The sequence below is a fragment of the Protopterus annectens genome, chromosome 2.part2 (assembly GCF_019279795.1).
Source record: "Protopterus annectens isolate FY-2018-M chromosome 2.part2, PAN1.0, whole genome shotgun sequence".
Lineage (NCBI taxonomy): Eukaryota > Metazoa > Chordata > Ceratodontiformes > Protopteridae > Protopterus > Protopterus annectens.
The window spans coordinates 1,119,137,528-1,119,156,849 of NC_056730.1; the positions used below are offsets into that span (position 1 = coordinate 1,119,137,528).

The following is a 19,322-nucleotide window of genomic DNA, read 5'->3' on the forward strand; positions in this document are numbered from 1 at the left end:
TTTAGGGCAGAAAGGTGCCTACATAAAGTCTTTGGCATGAAGCCCTGACAAATGGAACAGGAATGGTAATCATGGCTGTGCCCTAAACAAAAAAAGTTCACAGCTATCTTTATGTGGAATATGCCTTCCACCCCTACACTTGCCCTTCCTGGATGACATGAACAATAGCTAGTAGCAGTAGCAATAAAAAGAATCCCCAATGGGGTACTTATCTGAAGCTGAAAGCAACACACGGAATACAACAGTAGACCGTACGTAAGAATCAACCTTCCGAAATGGTGGCGAAAAAGTTCTTTGGATGATACATGCGGATGTCCTTTTATAACTGATGCTGTCAGAACCTATGTGTGATGCCCTATGTACTGGCAGTGGCTCTATGCTTTTGTATACAGGCCTGATGTTGGGTTGTTGGGCAGAAGACTATTTTTGCCATCACATCTTTCTGTGAACAGTTGTGACAGTAGCAATTAAATTATTCAAGCTAGCAGTCACAGTATCTTTATGAAGTGTGTGAAGCTTGTACTAGGTTCACTGGGGCCATCACTAGGACAGAGAAACATTTTTTGCTTGTCTATTACTTCAGAATGTTAGCAGAAGGATCGGCGTTTCCTTTCTGCTGAGGTTTCAGAGCCTTTTCAAAGAGAGTCTTCTTTGACTCTTCTCCTAGCTGTGCAGCTCAATTTGTCTTACAAACGTAAGAGATGTTTCTTTATTAGACTGGCTAACTCTGTTTAGATTAAATCTTTACCAATTTCTACAGGTTGAAGAGTTCTGATGACTAGAGCGATGACATTTCTCCCCAGGTTCTTATTGCAAGGTGGTGGCCAATTCAACAGCAGGTCAGTTTTCTTCATCTGTATACATCCATACCCAGGCTCAAGGAGCTGTGTGTTCTTCTCCAGTACAGTGGTCTCCAGCTCTTCCATCCATTGCAAAGCTGGTGAAGGTAACTGTGAATGTTCATTTCAGGCAGTTGGTCTCAGCTCTTCCAGTGTCGCAGTTTATCAAGATGCATTAGATTGCCTTGCATGTGTGTGCTTAATTTTCTACCCAAGTTGTTTGGGGGGGGGGGTCCTCACTTCAAGTGCCAAAACATCAACTGGTCAGCTCACTTTTGCCTTCTCCTTTAAGTTATCCATCTTTGTCTAAACGAGCGTCTGTTATGCCAGTGATGGGTGCATCTTATTCACTGATGCAACCCCTTACCTTGCTCCCATCTGTGCTGGATTTGTTCTGAAATTCTGCATTAGTTTTGCAGATCCCAGTGCTAGTTGTCCTAGAGCAGATGTTAGGTTCTTTGAAGGTGCACCTGATACTTGGTAGACCAGTGGTGGGAGTTTGAGAAGCTCAGACATTGGGAGGGGCCATCAGGCATGATGCAGGTATGCAGGAGTCAGGGTCTCTTATTTATTTATTTATTTATTTATTGATTGACTGATAATTGGGTAGGTGGGCCGGTCCATATACCCTTTTCAGCCACACCTGACCATAAGCTGACATACTGAATAAAATTAAAATTTAATATGATAAAATGAGTCAGACACACATTTCATATAGTTACAATTAACAAAAGGTATAAGTATTTTATATGTATATTCATATGGAGCAAAATAAAATTGAGTCACTGTAATAAAACTTCTTTAAGTGTCAATGGCAAACTGAGGTAATGTTATCTATAATGCAAATATACATCACTTGAAAGATGGTAATGTAGGATATTATGGTTAGATAAATGAGCAAGCATTTTATCTCAACAAACATAATTAATGGATTTCATCCTGACTTTGTAAATGGAAAGAATCAGACTAACTTGTTTACATTATATACACTTGTATATATCATCTAACAAAGTATGCTTGAAAGATGCAAATATTCTTAATATGCTTAAATGAGTGAGAACTTTGTTGCATTCTCTAAACCTCAAGACAGTTTTATTAAGAAAGCTAGAAATTCCAAGCATGGTGGAAAGTAGATGCACTGCATTTCAATCAGTTGTACTTACAAGCAGTATCTTTGTAAAGGTAATATGAAAGAGAGGTCATAAATCCCTGTAATGAATCTTGCCTGTTTGTCTCAAGTGGTAGTTTAAAGCTGCACCAGTTATGGAGAAGGCAGTCTCTCCAATGACAGTTTTTAGTGGGAACCAATTTATGGCATGTCTTTTCCTTATTTTCAGGCAAGTTAGGTGACCCTTGAAGGGAGCTTATCCTCTCTGAGATGTCTTTTCTTATTTTTAGAAGCAAAGGTCAAAACATTCTCATCATATTGGCTGCCATGCACAGGGTAATGTTGAAAGTTCCATTCATCATAACCTGGGGGATACAGAATTCAACAGACTATAATAAATGATGAGGTGTAGCTGGCCCTCTCAAGAGCTTACCTTCCCACAGGAAATATTCAGTTCCAGTCTCTTAATTCACCTGATAAGGAGTTCAGTGCTTTGGATAAGATCTGGAACATATCTTTGTGTCCTGTACTTTGTCTTGAAGTGCTTAATTATCTTGTGCACAAGCTTTACTATCAGATGGACATTGATGAAATGTTTCATACTGTGCTGAGACTTTGCATGATGGACCTGCCAAAGAGGCAATCAGACTGCCATATCTTTTTCTGTCATACTCTGATGGTTGTAGTTGTCTTTAATGCTGCAAAAGTGTTTCCAGGTCTACTTTATCTGGAATTGCAATGTCAGACACCTTGGCTACATCTTCTTTCCCTTTTGGAGGACACTAAAGCAACGTTTGGTTGCTCTGTTTAGGAGACTTTTACTGTATGAGCTTGAAATTGACCAGCATCTTCAGGGAATTAAGGAGAAATGACACTCCCCTTCAGTATTGGGAGTAACCTTTCGCTCTCCACAGCACTCCATTTCAAGAACTCTAAGGGCAAAAAACAAGGTTTTTCCCTGCTTTCTTTGGAGCCCGTTGTCACTTGCATGGGAGCTGGTCAGTCCTTATCAGTTGGATATTGATGGTTGCAATGGTCCAAAATACTTTTTTAGTTTTCCAAAGACTAGATAGGGTCTTCCAAAGGAGTTTCCTACTGTTCCTGGCTCTTTTTTTTTTTATTACCTTCTTTTGATGGTATTTGGTAGTCATCTCTTAATGTTGCATAGTTTCCAAAAAGAAATGAGTAAAGGAGATGGTCATTTCTGACTATTTCATTCGGTTCATCTCAACATTGCCGTCACCTTCTTTTCTCCTCCTGGAGGTACATCCTGAGCAAAACAGCACAATGAGACTGGAGATCCATCAACTCCTGTTAAAAAGGAGCATCCAGGAATTTCCAGGTAATGAGCAAATATAATGCTTGCACTCAGAATTATTTGTTCTTTGCTAATAAGACTAATGACCTTGGGTCCATTCTCGGTTTCAGATATTTAAATGACTTTAATTCAAAGGAGTTCTTTTGCATAAGTCGTGTTGGAGTCCACCCTTTTGTGTTATCAAAAGGAGATGGGATTTGCTGTTTCAACCTACAGGATGCATATCTGCTGACAAAGATTGCAGAGCCACAACGCTCTTTTGCTTCACAATAAGATCCATTCACTTTCAGTTCCGCTTAGTACCACTTATTCTTTCTTGAAATTTTCAGATGTTCACCAAATTCATATCCGTTTTGGATGGTTATCTTTGTCTCGTAGGCAGTGGGGTTTACTATGTCTGGACAACTGGCTTCTGATGTCCCCCAAGAGAGAAGGCATTTTCCGAACATGGATCTTGTGTAACTCTCAACCTTCCACAGAAAAGTGACCACAAACTTAACCAAAAACAAAAAAAACGCTAGAAGAATGGCAACACGTACTGGTCAAACTGTAAAATCCTTTAATAGATATGACAAGTAAGTGCTTTCGTCTTACTGTTGGCAAGACTTCATCAGATCCCAATTTTCTCTATTACAAGACAAGATTTTATAGGAACCATGATCACCACCAAGATAGTTTATTTGGACAGAGTGCAGAACATTCTGTTACCAGTCTCCTCTTCTCTGTCACTGGAGAAAGTTCAGGTAGAGGCTTGCCTTCAGTGCCTGGACTTAGGTTAGCCGCAGTATTTATAGTATGTCATGCAAGGCTTTGCAATGAGAGTCTTACAGTGGACGTTTTTGAACAAGTGGCCTCAACACTTGAATTCTATGGACCAGGTATTCATTTTCATGGATTGGTGCTGTAGTCTTCCATAGTGATTGCTGTTAGTCTCCTTTAGGTTTGCGCTTTGGTTCTTCCCACTCTGACAGCTACAGTCACAATGGGCAGCTCTGCCCTAGGGTGGGGGTAATAATTCATTGGGAGCATGCCTTAGAAAATGTGGTTGAGACAGAAATCCTCATTGTATATGTCTGTAGTAGAAATGGTACCCAAGCCAGACCATTTACTTAGATAAAGCACTGGTGTTTCATGGCAACTGTCAGCGTGGTATTAGGTCCTCTCCCTTTTGTCACAAAACAGTGACAGTGTGGGACTGGGCAATTTCCAAATGTCATCTGACTGATATTCACATTCCAAGTTAAGCCCTTTCACTTGTGGCTAGACTTAGGCATTGCCTTCTGCTGCCAAACTAATGGTCAGTTAGTCTATTGCCAAGCAGCTATTTAGGAAGTGAGGCATGTTGGTCTTTGACCTTTTTCTTTCACAACCAATACCAAATTGATCTTTTCTTGATGATCCCTCCTCACAGTGGTCTAAGCAAGGTTGTGTTTGCACAGAATTGACTCAAGGCCTCTTCTGTGGTTTTCCCATGTTACTTCTGGTGATCATGTTCATCCAGATGTTCATCCAGATGTCCAAGCTTCTGAGAGATCCCTTTTAGCCAAGGCAAGTATGGTTCCCACCACTGAGGAGTTTTCAGCTGTTGTCTTCTTCCCAGTTTCCTATGAAGAAAGCTCTTCTGTCTCATCTCTCTATCAAGATATGCCCCAACCTGAGAGATCTCTTTGAGAAGGTCACCAAAGCAGTGAATGAGGGCAGAATCATACCTTGACCTGGCCAAGCCATTTGACATAATACCACACTCTGGCATTGTCAAACTCAACAGGTTAAGTACAAACCCGTATGTCACCCGGTGGATAGCCAACTGGCTCATAGACAGGACCCAGGAAGTTAGAATTGGGGAGTCCGCCTCTACAAAGAGGCCAGTCACAAGTGGAGTCCCTCAGGGATCAGTCCTTAGACTGCTCCTTTTTGGCATTTACTTCTCAGAAGTCAAGGCCAATGTTAGTGGTCTCTAGATGACTAAATCTGCAGATGATTTCAAATTAGGAGCTGTCATTAGATCTCACACTGACACAAATGCTCTCCAGGAGGGGCTGACACAGACAACTTTTATCAGAGCCATGGACTAAAAGTAAATGACAAGAAATGCATAATAGTATCCTTTGGAAAGTCATCCATCTCTGATAACTATTATATTGACAACACACCCCTTAGAGCTGACTCAGTAGTCAGGGACGTAGACACACACACACACACACACACACACACACACACACACACACACACACACACACACACACATACACACAGTAATCTAGTCTTTGATCATCACGTGCCTACAATGGTGAGGAAATCATTCTATGTTGCACAACTTATAAACAAAGGTATGCCATCTAAGTCCAAGGAAGTCATTGTTCCACTGTATTTGGCATTCATCAGACCTATCATTGAGTACAGTGCACCCTTTGGTATGTACTTAACCAGGCATATCCAATAACTGGAACGTCAACAGAGGTTCCTGACTAAAAGACTACAGGGCGTAAGTATTATGTCCTATGCAGGCTGCCTCAAGGCTTGTGAGGGGAGATCTATGCCTGGCATACAGGGCATTGTCAGACCCCACTCTGATGGACCTCCTGCATATCCACAAAGCAAACAGTACCAGAACTACCCGTTCTAAAGACTTAAAACTTGCCTGTGATATAAATAGGACCTGCTGGGGAGATAGGTATGTATCCCAGAGACCACACCGTCTCAGGAACAGTCTCCCCATCCCTGTGAAGCAGAGTTCCTACCTAACCCAATTCAAGTGCAATTTGGACGATTGGATGGTAAACTGGAAATTCATCTCTGGTTTGACACCTATGTCTCGAATACAAGCAGGTAACCTGTAAATGGTTCATCTTCCAGGCCCATGCGTACACTTATCAAGGGTATCAGAACTTGTCAGAGATTTGGAATGCATGGCTAGGCTTAAAAAGGCCCTTGTGGTCGTTAGCCTAGTAAACAACTATGAACCTATGAATAACCTCACTCTTCCGATTGTATTAATTGCCAATAACCAGCATTTTATAGGTGGAATTGTGAGCATTCTGTCATATTCACAAAAACTCTTCCTAGAAAATGTACAGGAGTGAATGGAAAGTATTTGCTACGTGGGCGATTAGATATCAGTTTCTTATCCTTTATACCCAGGATTCTTTAATACTTTAATACTTAGCAGAATTTTTAACTCAAGTGAGAAGTCTGACTTTTTCCTCAGTAAAAACTTAGAATCCAAAAGATGTTCCAAAGCCAAGTTTCACCTATGGCACACTACTTATTATTAAAATAAAACATGACTAAAACACAAGAATAACAACCCATTGGAGAGTGATGTGTCTTTGGCCCGTCACATGCAAAAGTATGTATGGGGTGGGTTATATCCATGTGCATAATATGTGAAGAGTTAGAGTATTCAGAGTGCAAAATAATGAGGTTCAGTATAGTCATTTGACAAAAATGGTTTCAGAAATTCAATTTTTGCAGAGGTGTTCTCTATCCTACAAAAATGTGGCACAAAACATTAACCAGAAACACTTGTTATTTTGAGAATTTGCTTCCCTTAGTGCACATTTGTGCATGTGCTTTTCTTTAGTTTTGTTTTAGTTAAACTTTGTAGTGATTTCCCTTAGCTCAAGTCGTTAAACAATATAGGAAAGTAACTGATGTTCCCTTATTTGGGTGGTGGGTTTGGTATAATGGTTAAGGTCTTCACCTCACAGACACCTCAGATAATTGACTAGGGTTATCATGGCCCTTTGGTCATTTAGCCTAGTATTTACTTATGAACTTATGAGGAGTAGATTGCCTACTCAACAAGAATAGATGAAAATTGTGTGCTTATCTTTTTAAAATAGTTAACCAAAACTATCTGTTTTAATTAGGTACTCTGGTTTATAGATATGTAATCTATAAAGAATGCTCAGAATGATATTAACCAGCAGATAATATATCTGAAGTATATTTGAGAGGGACTGAGCATGTTGTTATATTGGAAATGTATTTAATGTGGATATATTTTTTCTTGTGTTGTATTGCGTTCAACATGTATGGGACTATGAATTTTGAGAACCAGGGAATGCCAGTGAGTCACAGTTTTATTAGTGGTGTCATCAGGAAGCTGCATTCATCAAGGCTGACTCCTTTTGCCGTCATAAAGAAGGTTAAGAAAACTATGGTGAGGAATGGCCCAGTCACCTGTACCTGAGGGAGGGTGGGACTTGTGTGCACTCAGAGGCACACAAAGTGGTGAAATCTACTTGGTAAAGGTCATAGATACTAGCACTAATGCTGTGAGGGGAGAGACAGGTCTGCTCAGGAATACTTTTCTTGTGTTAATGAGGGTATGTTCTGTGCAGAGACAGCATACTGTACATCCCCTCCCCAACACTTCACTGAGTGCGCTAGTGGTTATGGCTAGGATAAAAAAAACGCACCTACTAGCTGCCTCCATGATGACCCTTCTAGGTCAGCTTTCTCCTGGTGAATGGCACACATGGACTGATAGAGAGATGGAAGCAGGAGCAAAAAAAAGTGGTAATTATTTTTCTTCTAGTTTTCAATGTTAAGTTGCTAATCTCGCCTTCATTCTTGCTGGATGGGTTCGGAGCCGATCCTCGGCCCCGACTCGGCACTTGCTAAGCTCGAGAGTCACTTTTACCAGCTCGAGGCAGCCCCATATCCCATGATGCAAGGCGGTAAGTACCCAGATCTCGTTTGCCGCTTCGCTGATGAGGTACTCCTTTTGCCAGCTCTTGGTAAGTAATTTGTTATACAAATTTTAGTCACCCCATTCCTAATTTTTCTCTCACTTATTAGATTTTTTGTCACTTTTAGTTAGTTGTAGGGTCTTTAGCTCTAGTTTTACTGTTTCCCTAGTTGTTTTATTTAGTCGGGCCTTCAATCCCCTCCCATCCCTTCCTGTCAGGGTGTGTGTGTGAGTTTATTTTTTCCCCATTTAAGTTAAATATTTCTGAATCTGAGACTGTGTGAGTTGTGTGTTGTGTGGATATCACTATGTCCAAAGAACAGAGGGTCTCAGGCTTCAAGAAGTGTGACTCGTGCTGTCAGAAGATGTCTCTGACAGACGGACACACTTCTTGTATCTACTGCCTGGGACCTCTCCACCTGCAGGACTCCTGTGCTATTTGTCACTCTTTCAGTCAGAGAGTCCTGCAGGAAAGGAGAAATAAATTAATTTTGAGAGGACTTCTTAAACCGGAGGGCTCCCCGACTAAGTCTTCTTTGGGCAAGCCCTCTAAGACCTCCAAGGCCCAGGCTTCTGCTACTAAGCCTTCGGCCCTGGCTCCGACTCCTTTGGAGTCGAGATTGGCTCCGGCTGGAGCCGATCTTATTTTGACTAAATCTTCGGCACCGATGGCTATCGGTGCTGATACTTTAACTGCCACATTGGTGTCGGCTCCGACCGGCTCCGACCACCATGTGGCTAAGGCTTCGGTGTCGGCGCCGACCGGCTCCGATACCATTATTTCCTTGCCTGTATCGGCTCCGGCCGGAGCCGATACAATTTTGACCAGGCTTGGAGCCGATAAGTTGTCGGCTCCGTCTGGAACCGAGGGTTCTTCGGCTCCGATGGTTCCATCGAGGAAGCGGTCCAGGTCTCCCTCTTTGGAGCCGATACTGTCAGCTCCGACCTCTCCTCTTCTTTCGGAGCGGAGCCATCGGAGCCGATCATCTAGGTCTTCCAGGCTCTCAGACCATGATTTTGAGAGAGTGGTAAGCAGATTGTTAAAATCACAGGCACTAGCCAAAATGCTTCATAGTCCATCTCAACAGACGACTACTGGTCCACACCCTCTTCAAGTTCCTCCTTCGGCTCTCCTCCAGAGCTCGGAGCTGGAGTCTATGGGAATAGTCACTGCTACGGCTGCGGGGCAGATACCACCCCTTTCTGCTCCTTCAGCTTCTACTCTTATCTCCTCCTCGAGACCTTCCTTGGAGGGATCCGGTGGTCGGGCTTCCCTGGTCTGCTCCGGGGGGGGTGAGTGGCATCGGACCCTTGTCCGACCCCGCTCTTCCCCTCGGGGCTTCGGCCTTGGTGAGCTCGGCCCTGACATCTGCCTCGGAGCCTTCCCTTTCGGTGGGCCCGGGAGTCCCTGTTTCTTCGGAGCGGGGTCTCTCGGATCTCCCTGGGAGGGGAGCCTTCGAGGTGATGAGGAGTGTGCTGGCCCCTGGGCTCAGTCAGCAGTCTATCCCCTTAGCTCCTCCCTCTACGGTGCCTGTAGATGTCTCTTCCCACTCTCTTGCTCCCGGACCGAGAGACCCACCGCCTCAGGTTTCTTCACTGGGAAGAACCCCCTCTTCCGAGGATTCTCCTGATCCGTCAGGAGATCCTCCGCGTAAGAGGACTTGTAAGAGGAAGCACTTGGACTCCCCTGAGTCTACTACTTCAGATACCGACTTAGATGAGTCGGAGGGGTCCCCAAGATCCCCCTCTGAGGATGTCTCTTTTTCAGACATCCTAGAACTCCTAAAACAGAGGGGAAACTGGCCCTCCATTAATCCCTCCGAGGATGAGTCGGTATACCTAGAGGCATTTGGATCTCGACCCTCCACCTCCTGGGTGTCTCCACCTTTCGACCCCCTCATGGAGGTGATAGCTCGGAAGGCGTGGGCATCTCCTGATTCCATAGAACCAGTTCCCAGGAGGCCTTCTAAATTTATAACAGCCCCTTCCGAGAAACAATTTCTTACAAAAGGTGTCCCTGTTGATGCCATGGTGGTGGCGGCCGCCACCAAGAAGGAACTCACAGATCCTTCCATACCAGTCCATCCTCCTAACAAGGATTCTAGGACCATGGACAGGTATGGTAAGCAGATGTTCTCCTCAGCGACCTTTGCCATGCGTTCGCTGAATTACTTATGTCACTTCACCAGACTTCAAAGGGACATCCTTAAAGAATTAGGTGAAGTAGTACAGGATCCTACAGCTGCAGGGGCTCAAGACAAGATTGCTTCTCAGCTAGGAATCCTTAACTCCATAACCAACTCCTCCATGTGGCTGATTTCGTATGCAGCAAATGGAGCGAGTAGAGCTGCAGGGACAGGAGTGGCTCTTAGACGTCAGTCCTGGATGCGGCTCTGTAATTTTGCAGATCCCTTTAAGGCGTCCTTCACAAACTCTCCCTTCGATGGGTCAACATTGTTTGGTCCTCAGGTGAAGGATATGTTGACCAGGTGTGAGCAAGACGGCAAGACTCTTTCTGCCATAGGAGTCCGTTTTTCCACCCCTTCTAGGCCTTACCCTAAAGGACAGAAGGGGGGAAAGATGTGGTTCCGTAAATCCCAGGGAGTCACTCCAGACACACGTGGTCAGTTTACCCCTAGAGGCAGAGGGGGTAATAATAATAGACGCCGCCCTAGGGGCAGAGGGGGTCCGCAGAACCAGGGCAGCAGAGAGCCTCTCTCTGACAAGCCCTTCCAGCATCCCTGAGGTGTTGCCCGACTGTCCATCCTTGGAGGCAGTCGGGGGAAGATTATCGCTGTACCCAGAAGCCTGGCTTTCCCTTTCACAAGACAAATGGGTACAGTCGATCATATCCGAGGGTTACAAGATTCCTTTCGAGGAAAGTCCCTTCACTCACAAAAATTCCCTTCCAGATGTTCCACCCAGTCTAATGGAAATTGCAAAATTAGAAGTATCAAAGCTTCTACAAAAAAGAGCCATTCAGCCAGTTCCAACAGACCATTCAGAGCCCGGAATCTACTCAAGGTTCTTTTGGTTCCCAAAAAGACGGGAGATTGGAGAACAATATTGGACCTCAGCAGACTCAACACGTCTGTGCAAATGACAAGATTTCGGATGGTCACACTTCAATCGATTTTGCCCTTCTTGGGCAAAGACAACTGGATGTGCTCAATAGACCTTCAGGATGCGTACTATCACATAAAAATCCACAGACGCTCCAGAAGGTTTCTCCGCTTTCGGCTGGGGTCCAGTCATTTTCAATTCAGAGCCCTGCCCTTTGGTCTCACTACAGCCCCCAGAGTGTTCACCAAATGCATGGCAGTGGTCACGGCTCACCTGAGACGTCAAGGATTCCAGGTGTTTCTGTATCTTGACGACTGGCTCCTCTCAGCCACCACCAGGCATCAACTTCTCCAAGCCAGAGATTACACCCTAAATCTCTGCACTCAATTAGGAATTTCGATCAACTAAGAAAAATCCTCCTTATTGCCCTGCCAGTCTATTATTTTTATAGGCGCAAATTTAGACACTGTTCGGATGTCAGCAAACCTCACAAGCCAGAGAATCCTAGATATCCAAAACCATGTGCGGATCATCCTTGCCAGCAGAAAGGTGCAAGCGAGACTGGTCCTAAAAGTATTGGGCCTCATGGCAGCAGCCATTACTCTTCTTCCCTTGGCCCATTTTTACATGCGTCTCCTTCAATGGATGTTGTTCACCCAATGGTCCTTCCAACAGCTTCCCATGCGTCACCAGATTCTGGTGACACAAACTTGCAAAAACCACCTTTCCTGGTGGATTTCTTCTCCCCAGCTACATCAGGGCAGACCCTTTGTTTCCCGCCCCGGTAGCCACAGTCACTACGGACGCCTCCTGATCGGGTGGGGGGTCATTATCAGGGCAGGATGGTTCATGGGACGTGGCAACCGTTCGAATACCACCTGCACATAAATGTCCTAGAGATGAGAGCAGTGCTTTTAACGTTGCAAGCCCTCAACGACTTTCTTCCCTTGGGAACAATTGCAGTTCACACGGACAACATGTCCGTAGTGTGGTACATCAACAAGCATGGCGGAACCAAGTCCTACCCCTTGTGTCGAGAGGCTCTCAGACTTTGGCAATGGGCGATCTCCTCTCATCGGTTTCTGGTAGCAACACATATCCCTGGGAAAACCAACATTTTAGCGGACAGATTGAGCAGAGCTATACTCATGCCTCACGAGTGGTCTCTCAAACAATCTATAGTGGAGGAGATTTTTCAGAAGTGGGGCCGCCCATGTTGCGATCTTTTTGCTACTCCCCAAAACAGCAAATGCCCAGCCTTCTTCTCTCTCTTCCCACTTCCGGGCCATCCCCCCGGAGACGCTCTTACCCAAGATTGGCCCGAGGGACTTCTTTATGCTTTTCCTCCCTTTCCATTGATACCACAGGTACTCCAGAAAGCTACCGTTTTGAGAGCCAAAATGATCCTCATTGCCCCGTATTGGCCTCGACAAATTTGGTTTCCGTTCCTTCATCGTCATCTTTTAGTGCAGCCTTGGCATCTGGACCCAGTGCCAGATCTTCTGATCCACCAATCGGGTCAGCTGCATCAGTCAATTCCTTCTCTCAACCTCACAGCTTGGTTGCTCCACTTCCTTCCTTAGCCAGGCTTCCTATGATCTCTAACCCTGTTAGGGATATCATAGTGGCTTCCCTTAAATCCTCTACTAGAAGGATTTACTCTAGCAAGTGGAAACATTTCTCCCTTTGGGCGAAATCAAGGAACATAGATCCCTTTACTGCCCCTGTTCATGCAGTTTTGGATTTTCTAGCGGAAATCTTTCACTCGGGTTCTTCATCTTCCATGGTCAAAGTTCAGTTAAATGCAAACTCGAACTTTCATGTCGGGTTTGCAGATCACAACTTTATGTCCCACAAGCTTTGTAAAGCTTTTCTGAAAGGAGTTTTTCTCCTCAAACCTCCTGTCAGGAGTCCTCCTCCTCAATGGGACCTAAATCTAGTGCTGACATCCTTAATTCTTCCTCCCTTTGAGCCAGCTGCTTCATGCTCACTAAAGTTTCTTTCGTGGAAGACATTCTTCCTTGTCGCTATTACCTCGGCTAGGAGAGTGTCAGAACTTCATGCCCTCTCTGTTCGTCCCCCATATTTGGTCTTCCACAAGGACAGAGTATCCTTGAGAACTAATCCATCCTTTTTGCCCAAGGTTGCTTCAAAAACAAATTTAAACCAATCCATTGATCACCCTGTATTTTTTCCTAACTTTTCCAACAGGTCGGAACAAAAATTACATTATCTTGATGTTCACCGCCAACTCCGATATTATTTGGACAGAACAAAACAATTCAGGAAGTTTGATCAGCTCTTTCTTTCTTATGCTGAAAATAAGAAAGGCTTCCCTGTTTCCAAAGTGACCTTGTCTAGATGGCTATCTTCCACCATTTCTGACATTTATCTACTTAGGGGCAAACAGCTGTGCTCAAAACCAAAGGCACATTCCACTAGAGGCCTAGCCACTTCTACAGCCTTTCAGACTAGGCTACCCTTAGATACTATTTGTGCAGCAGCCACTTGGGCCACTCCTCATACCTTTGTTTCTCATTACAAATTGGATTTGGCCTCCAGGGATAGAGCCAGTTTTGGTTCCACGCTTCTCAAGAGTCTGTTCCATTGAGCCACCCAGGATAGAGGTGCTAGGGATGCGGTCCCATCCAGCAAGAATGAAGGCGAGATTGACAACTTAACATTTAGAAGTTATGTACCTACCATAACGTTCCATGTTAGTTGTCTTCTCTCGCCTTCTTTCTTGCGACCCGCCCTCCTGCCCCCTTGCCTGGACAGACCATGATCTCCCTTGGCTCTGGTAGATTTTTGTTTCTTTGGGCACCAGTTAGTTCTAGTTTTAGTTATCTGGTTTCCCCTTTCAGCCTTTTTAGGCTTATTGCTCTTCTTTCCTGAGTGGAAAGTTTTTATGCTAGGTAGTTTTCCCTCTAGGTACCAAACGAGATCTGGATACTTACCGCCTTGCATCATGGGATATGGGGCTGCCTCGAGTTGGTAAAAGTGACTCTCGAGCTTAGCAAGTGCCGAGTCGGAGCCGAGGATCGGCTCCGAACCCATCCAGCAAGAAAGAAGGCGAGAGAAGACAACTAACATGGAACGTTATGGTAGGTACATAACTTCTAATTCATGCAGTTTCATTATCTAGCAGATTATGTCTCAGCCACTGTTTTGTGTCTAGCAAAATAAAGCAAGATAAATATGATTGATCTTCTGTTTGCTGCTTATATGCTTGTTGGTAGCTTGGTTATCGGCTTGCATGCTCTAACGATTGCTGATTGGGATCACTGGGACTTTAAATTTTCAGTAGCAGCAAATAAGACACCCATGTTTTTCTCACATGTAGTAGGTGACATGCTGTCTGAGTACAATTGTTTGTGAACTTGGTTAAACTGAAATTCATAACAAAATTGAAGTGCGAGATCTAACACTTAAGTTCAGAGGTCCTTTGCATGCCCAAATTTCAGATTATACCATGTAAGTTTATTTTGCTAAGGTTGGGAGGGTGGCCTAATGGTTAAGGTGTTTGCCTTACAAATACAAGGTGCAGGGTTTGAGTCTCACAAGGGATAATTGGCTAGGCTTAAAATGACTCGGTTAGCCTAGTACTAATCTATGAATCTATGAACCTAAGGAGTTTTAGGAGAAAATGAACATAAGTAAAAATATGCAGTTTTATGGAAAACAATTCAAACATTATTTCACTTTCTCTATAGGTAGAAGGAACTGAAGAAGATGCCGATCTTGATGAACGTATGTCATACCTGACAGCAATGGGGGCAGACTACTTGAGCTATGATAGCCGCCTGACAAGCGATCTTGAAGATGCTGATGGAGATGGAGGAGCGTATACCGATAATGAGCTGGAAGAAATGATAGATGAACCACAGGTTTCATCTTTAGGTAGATCTTCAGAACCAGTTCACAATGATGAGGTAAGTTATGTGACTCTTTACTTAATCATTTGCTGCTTATTGGCAACTTGGGGTTGGCATAATAGTTAAGGTGTTTATTTCACAGATACACACAGTACAAGAATTGATTTTTCGCCTTTGAAAATAAATTTGCTAGGCTTAAAATGACCTGCAGGGGCAGCAAGCCTCATACCAGCCTATAAACCTGTGAGCTGATAAATGTCAAAGTTTCACTGAGAAATGGAACTATACTCTTTTGTACTAAGGCAACACTGTTTTATGGTGATATCTTAAGACATGGTGTTTTGGAGAGAGAGAGAATGGGCAATATTTAAGAAAGCATGGCTACAGAGATGTGCTCAGAATATTGATACTGTCCTGTATAGAAATGCAACTGTCATGGGTGAAGTGCACTGGATTACTCTGGTTAAGTAGATAATCCATGTCATTAATCCATCGGCAGTTAAGTTATATCCCAGATACTGCAGGAGACAGTTGGGGTAGAAAATGTTAAAATTGCTTGGCTCTGTGAATTTATAATGTTATTTCTTTAAATTAGATATATGAAGTTTAGCTTTCTTGTTATTTTAGATGGTCGTAGAAGAGCACTTTCTATGCTACAGGAGACATTGTAGTTGCCTGTGGTATTCCTTAATTTAGTATACCACATAGTAGTTCTTTGGTGGCCATATCATTTAGAACACTGTGGCCAGTATTAATTGCAGTGTTAATGTTTACAGGTTCCTTCTATCAACTCTTCACAGTTAAGCCAGACATTTCATCCATTGTGGTTCACTAGCAAAGCTTTGTTCTGCAGTTTGGGAACCCTGTAACTATATTTAATACATTTTGTGTAGTACCTGACTGGTGAGTAAATAACTCAGACACTGAATCTGTGATGTAACCTCCATGAAATCCATATTCAAAGTAAGCTCTCTAAAAGTGAGTGCCACAGGACACTTGCAACTTTCTATAGTTTGTTAAAGCCTATTTGACCAAAGTCTTACATCCTCCTCATATGTAAGATTACATGCAAAAACATTGATGCAGCAAAAATACTGACAGTCAAAATACAGACACAACCAAGTACGGATAGTACATAACACCAAAACATCAAAATACAGAGCAACTATAAAGAAAAAAGAAAACATGCAAATCCAGTTAACTTCATTGCAAAAACTGTGATAAAGTTAAATTAAAAATAAAATAAAAACCAACAATACCATAAGAAACAGTTTCTCTGACTAGTACTAGTGTTATTGAAAGTTTTTTCTAGGGTGAGGTGCAGGGTTGGGGGAAGCAGGGACACAGACACACACATATACAATTGCACTTCCACTTTCATGAGGTGTTATTAGGTGCAGTGACCCCATGCAAGTCCAAAGAATTGTGAATAATAGTAATTATTACCCACTCCACAGATATGCTTGGAGTGTACCTTTAAAGGTAAAAGAAGACATATACAGTATCAGCCAAAACATACATCAGCCAGCAACAGACTCCTGGAAGTGCAGCCAACACATGCAGCGTCAGCTAGCAGCAGTCTCACATCTCCCAGAAGTGCACAGGAGATTTGCTCTCTATTCTGTGTGGGAGACTCGTGCAGATGATAAGCAGGAGACACATGAATGATGAACTTTTGTTGAAGATTTGTACTAAAAATCGGAAATATCCAGCACAATGTTTTGAAAAGTGGAGGATCTAGCTTTTGCCTCCAGCTGTCTATGTGTACGTGTCTTGATGTGCACTGGCAATTTGCGAATAAGCAGATTAGCGAAAGCCAAATTAGTGAAAGTGAAGGTGCAACTGTATATATATATATTAAATGCATCTCTAAAATAGGATGTATGCATTACTCTGCACCGGTTATTTAAAAATAATCTTAATTGTGTACTAAGTAGTTAAAGGTCTGTTTACTTCAGAATAATATTTTTGAACATATTCAAAGAAAGCTTATCAAATGAAACCTTTACATTTATGATGTCATTTCAGGATGTTACACAATACATATATCTGTCTGGTTTCAGCAGTGATTTTCCATATTTGACTTCTTACTGCATTTCACCTTTTCTTCAAATACAACTTCTAGTCTGTGTGTATCTTTTCACCTTCACTGTTTTTGTGGTCTCTTTCCTTGCAGCAGTTCTAGTTAATCATCTTTCTGGAACTTTGACTCCTGTGTATTTTGCTTGCGTACATACTTGTGATTCATTTTTCATCACCCATAAACAGTACATATCTTGGGTTGGCTACTTTCCCATGTAATTTGACTTCTGACTGTGACCTTTCTCATGACTGTTGAATTTGAACTTAATCTTGAGCCTGTAAATCTGGTAGTGTCCAACAGCTTCTGTCTGTCTTTTCTGCATTTCCTTTGATGTTCTTCGTGTTTCATTGTTGCAGTCATCACATTTGGGTTATCTGCCTGCAGGTAGCCCTCAGTCAGCCCGAATACCAGAGCCTTAGTATTTCTGCGTCGGTTGCTGTCGCACCAGCACTGACATCAGGTCATCAGGGGAATAAAAACAGGCAGCCGATGCCATTACATTAGTCTTTCTTGCAGAGGAGCCCGAAGCAGAAACAGTTCACAAGTGCCAGTCAGCCGCTTTTTCGTTTACAAATTGAATAGTCCTGAAGTCTTCTAAAGGTAAGTACCCAGTTGGGGATCCTTTTGTCTTGCTTTAACCGATGTCAGAAAAAGTTAACAGTTGCCTTGCCTGTGGAAAGCAAATACCACGCAGAGATTTTCATTCTTACTGCATCACCTGTTTAGGCCCAGACCACGATGTACCTCGCTGTCGGTCTTGTGCCTTGTTCAACGCCTGAACCATTCGCCGTTGGGCTCTAATTGTCGCCAAATTCTTTCACTGTCAAAACTCCATATTCCGAAATGGCTTTGATAAGCCATCCGACTACCGATATTCCAAAAAAAACTTAAGGATAAAGACAGAGACAGACCGCACAGGTCCAAAGTTGCCGATGACGCTTCTGTTAAGCTAGTCACCAGTTCGCCTGTACTCAGTGAGGCACTTTCTCAGACCCTGATGCACACTTCAGTGGATTTGCAGGCCTGTACCGAGACCCGTTTGGAGTCCGGTATGCTGCAAGACTCTTCTTTGAGTATGGAACCTGCGGATGTCTCTACCTTGGATGGGTCCGGAGCTGCTGAGCAGGCACCGGCTTCTGAGGCAGTTCTTCGCACTACCAATGTTCGACTCAAACCGATGACTTCATTTTTATCTGAAACTACAGAGTTTCTAAGGCCAAGAGTATGCACTATGCCTAGAAAACCGACAGCCAAAGTGCATGCACCTGCTCCCTTGCCACAGCGACAAATGCTTAGAATGGCAGAAGACCTTATTATGCTGATTAGGGGAAGTCAGCCTTCCCCTGCTAAGAGAAAAAGAGACCAGTCCCCTGCAGCTTCAACAGACAGGAGTCCGTTGACTGTGAGGTATCTGATTATGAAGACATGCCCTTATCTGCTTATGAGGATTCAGATGCAAAGGAATCCATTCCGTCTGCCTCTCCTCCAGAGGTTTTTTCTTTTGGTGAAACCTTACATACTTTTAAGAGAGCATTTCCACTGGGAATGCCAAGACTATCCTCAGTCCAAAAAGAGACTCAGAGAATTTCTAGATTTGCCATAGCGCAGGCCTTTAGCAATACCCCCAGTCCTGGAAGTTGTTGATGATGTCTTTATGGAATCCAGTCTTACTCCTGATACTTTACCCCTGCCCCTAGGAAACAAGACAGGTACTACAGAGTACCTGGCACTCACAAATTTCTTTTCAGGAATCCTACTGCTGAACCAGAGATCATTTCTCAGGGGCCTAAAGGTATCAAGGCAACTACAGCCAAGAATCACATCCCTTCAGACAGGGATTCCAGAGCTTTGGACAGCTGGGGTAAGAAAGTAGCAACCTTTACAGACTGTGCAGAAAATAAAGAATTGCTGGAGCTTATGCACTCTGCAAACCAAGTCAGCAAGCAATACTATGCGGTGTAGCTTTGACACCCTAGAAGCATCTTGCAGGGTAGCAGTCACTGGTTCTGTACTGAGAAGGCATGCTTGGCTTAAGGAGCAGACCTTGCCAGACCATGTCAAATCAAAGTTACTAGACGCTCCTTTGAACAAGAACAATTTGTTTGGCACCAAAGCAGAAGAGGTTCTTAAAAAGATGGAAGTAAAAGCTAAATCTATCCAGACAGTTAAAGAATTCTTACAAGTGCAACCTCCTAGATTCAGTAGGCATTGCCCCTCAAAGCACTGGTCCTTTCCAGCCCCCTCCAAGCCATCTCAAACCAGACCCAGGGGAAACAGACCACCCAGACTACAGTCTCAGGGTATGAGTGCCCCCTCCCCCAAAACAGGGAGTGGTAAGCC

General features: G+C 43.6%; 1 protein-coding gene across 3 annotated transcripts in view; it reads left to right on the top strand.

The window, feature by feature from the left end:
• The window catches only part of TJP2 (tight junction protein 2), a 2,224,967-nt gene that overhangs the window by 2,005,981 nt on the left and 199,664 nt on the right, over nt 1-19,322 (top strand). For all 3 annotated transcript variants that reach the window (XM_044064349.1, XM_044064348.1, XM_044064350.1), the window contains one exon: nt 14,738-14,956. In XM_044064349.1, the coding sequence (XP_043920284.1) occupies nt 14,738-14,956 (219 nt within the window). The remainder of the gene's footprint in view (nt 1-14,737; nt 14,957-19,322) is intronic.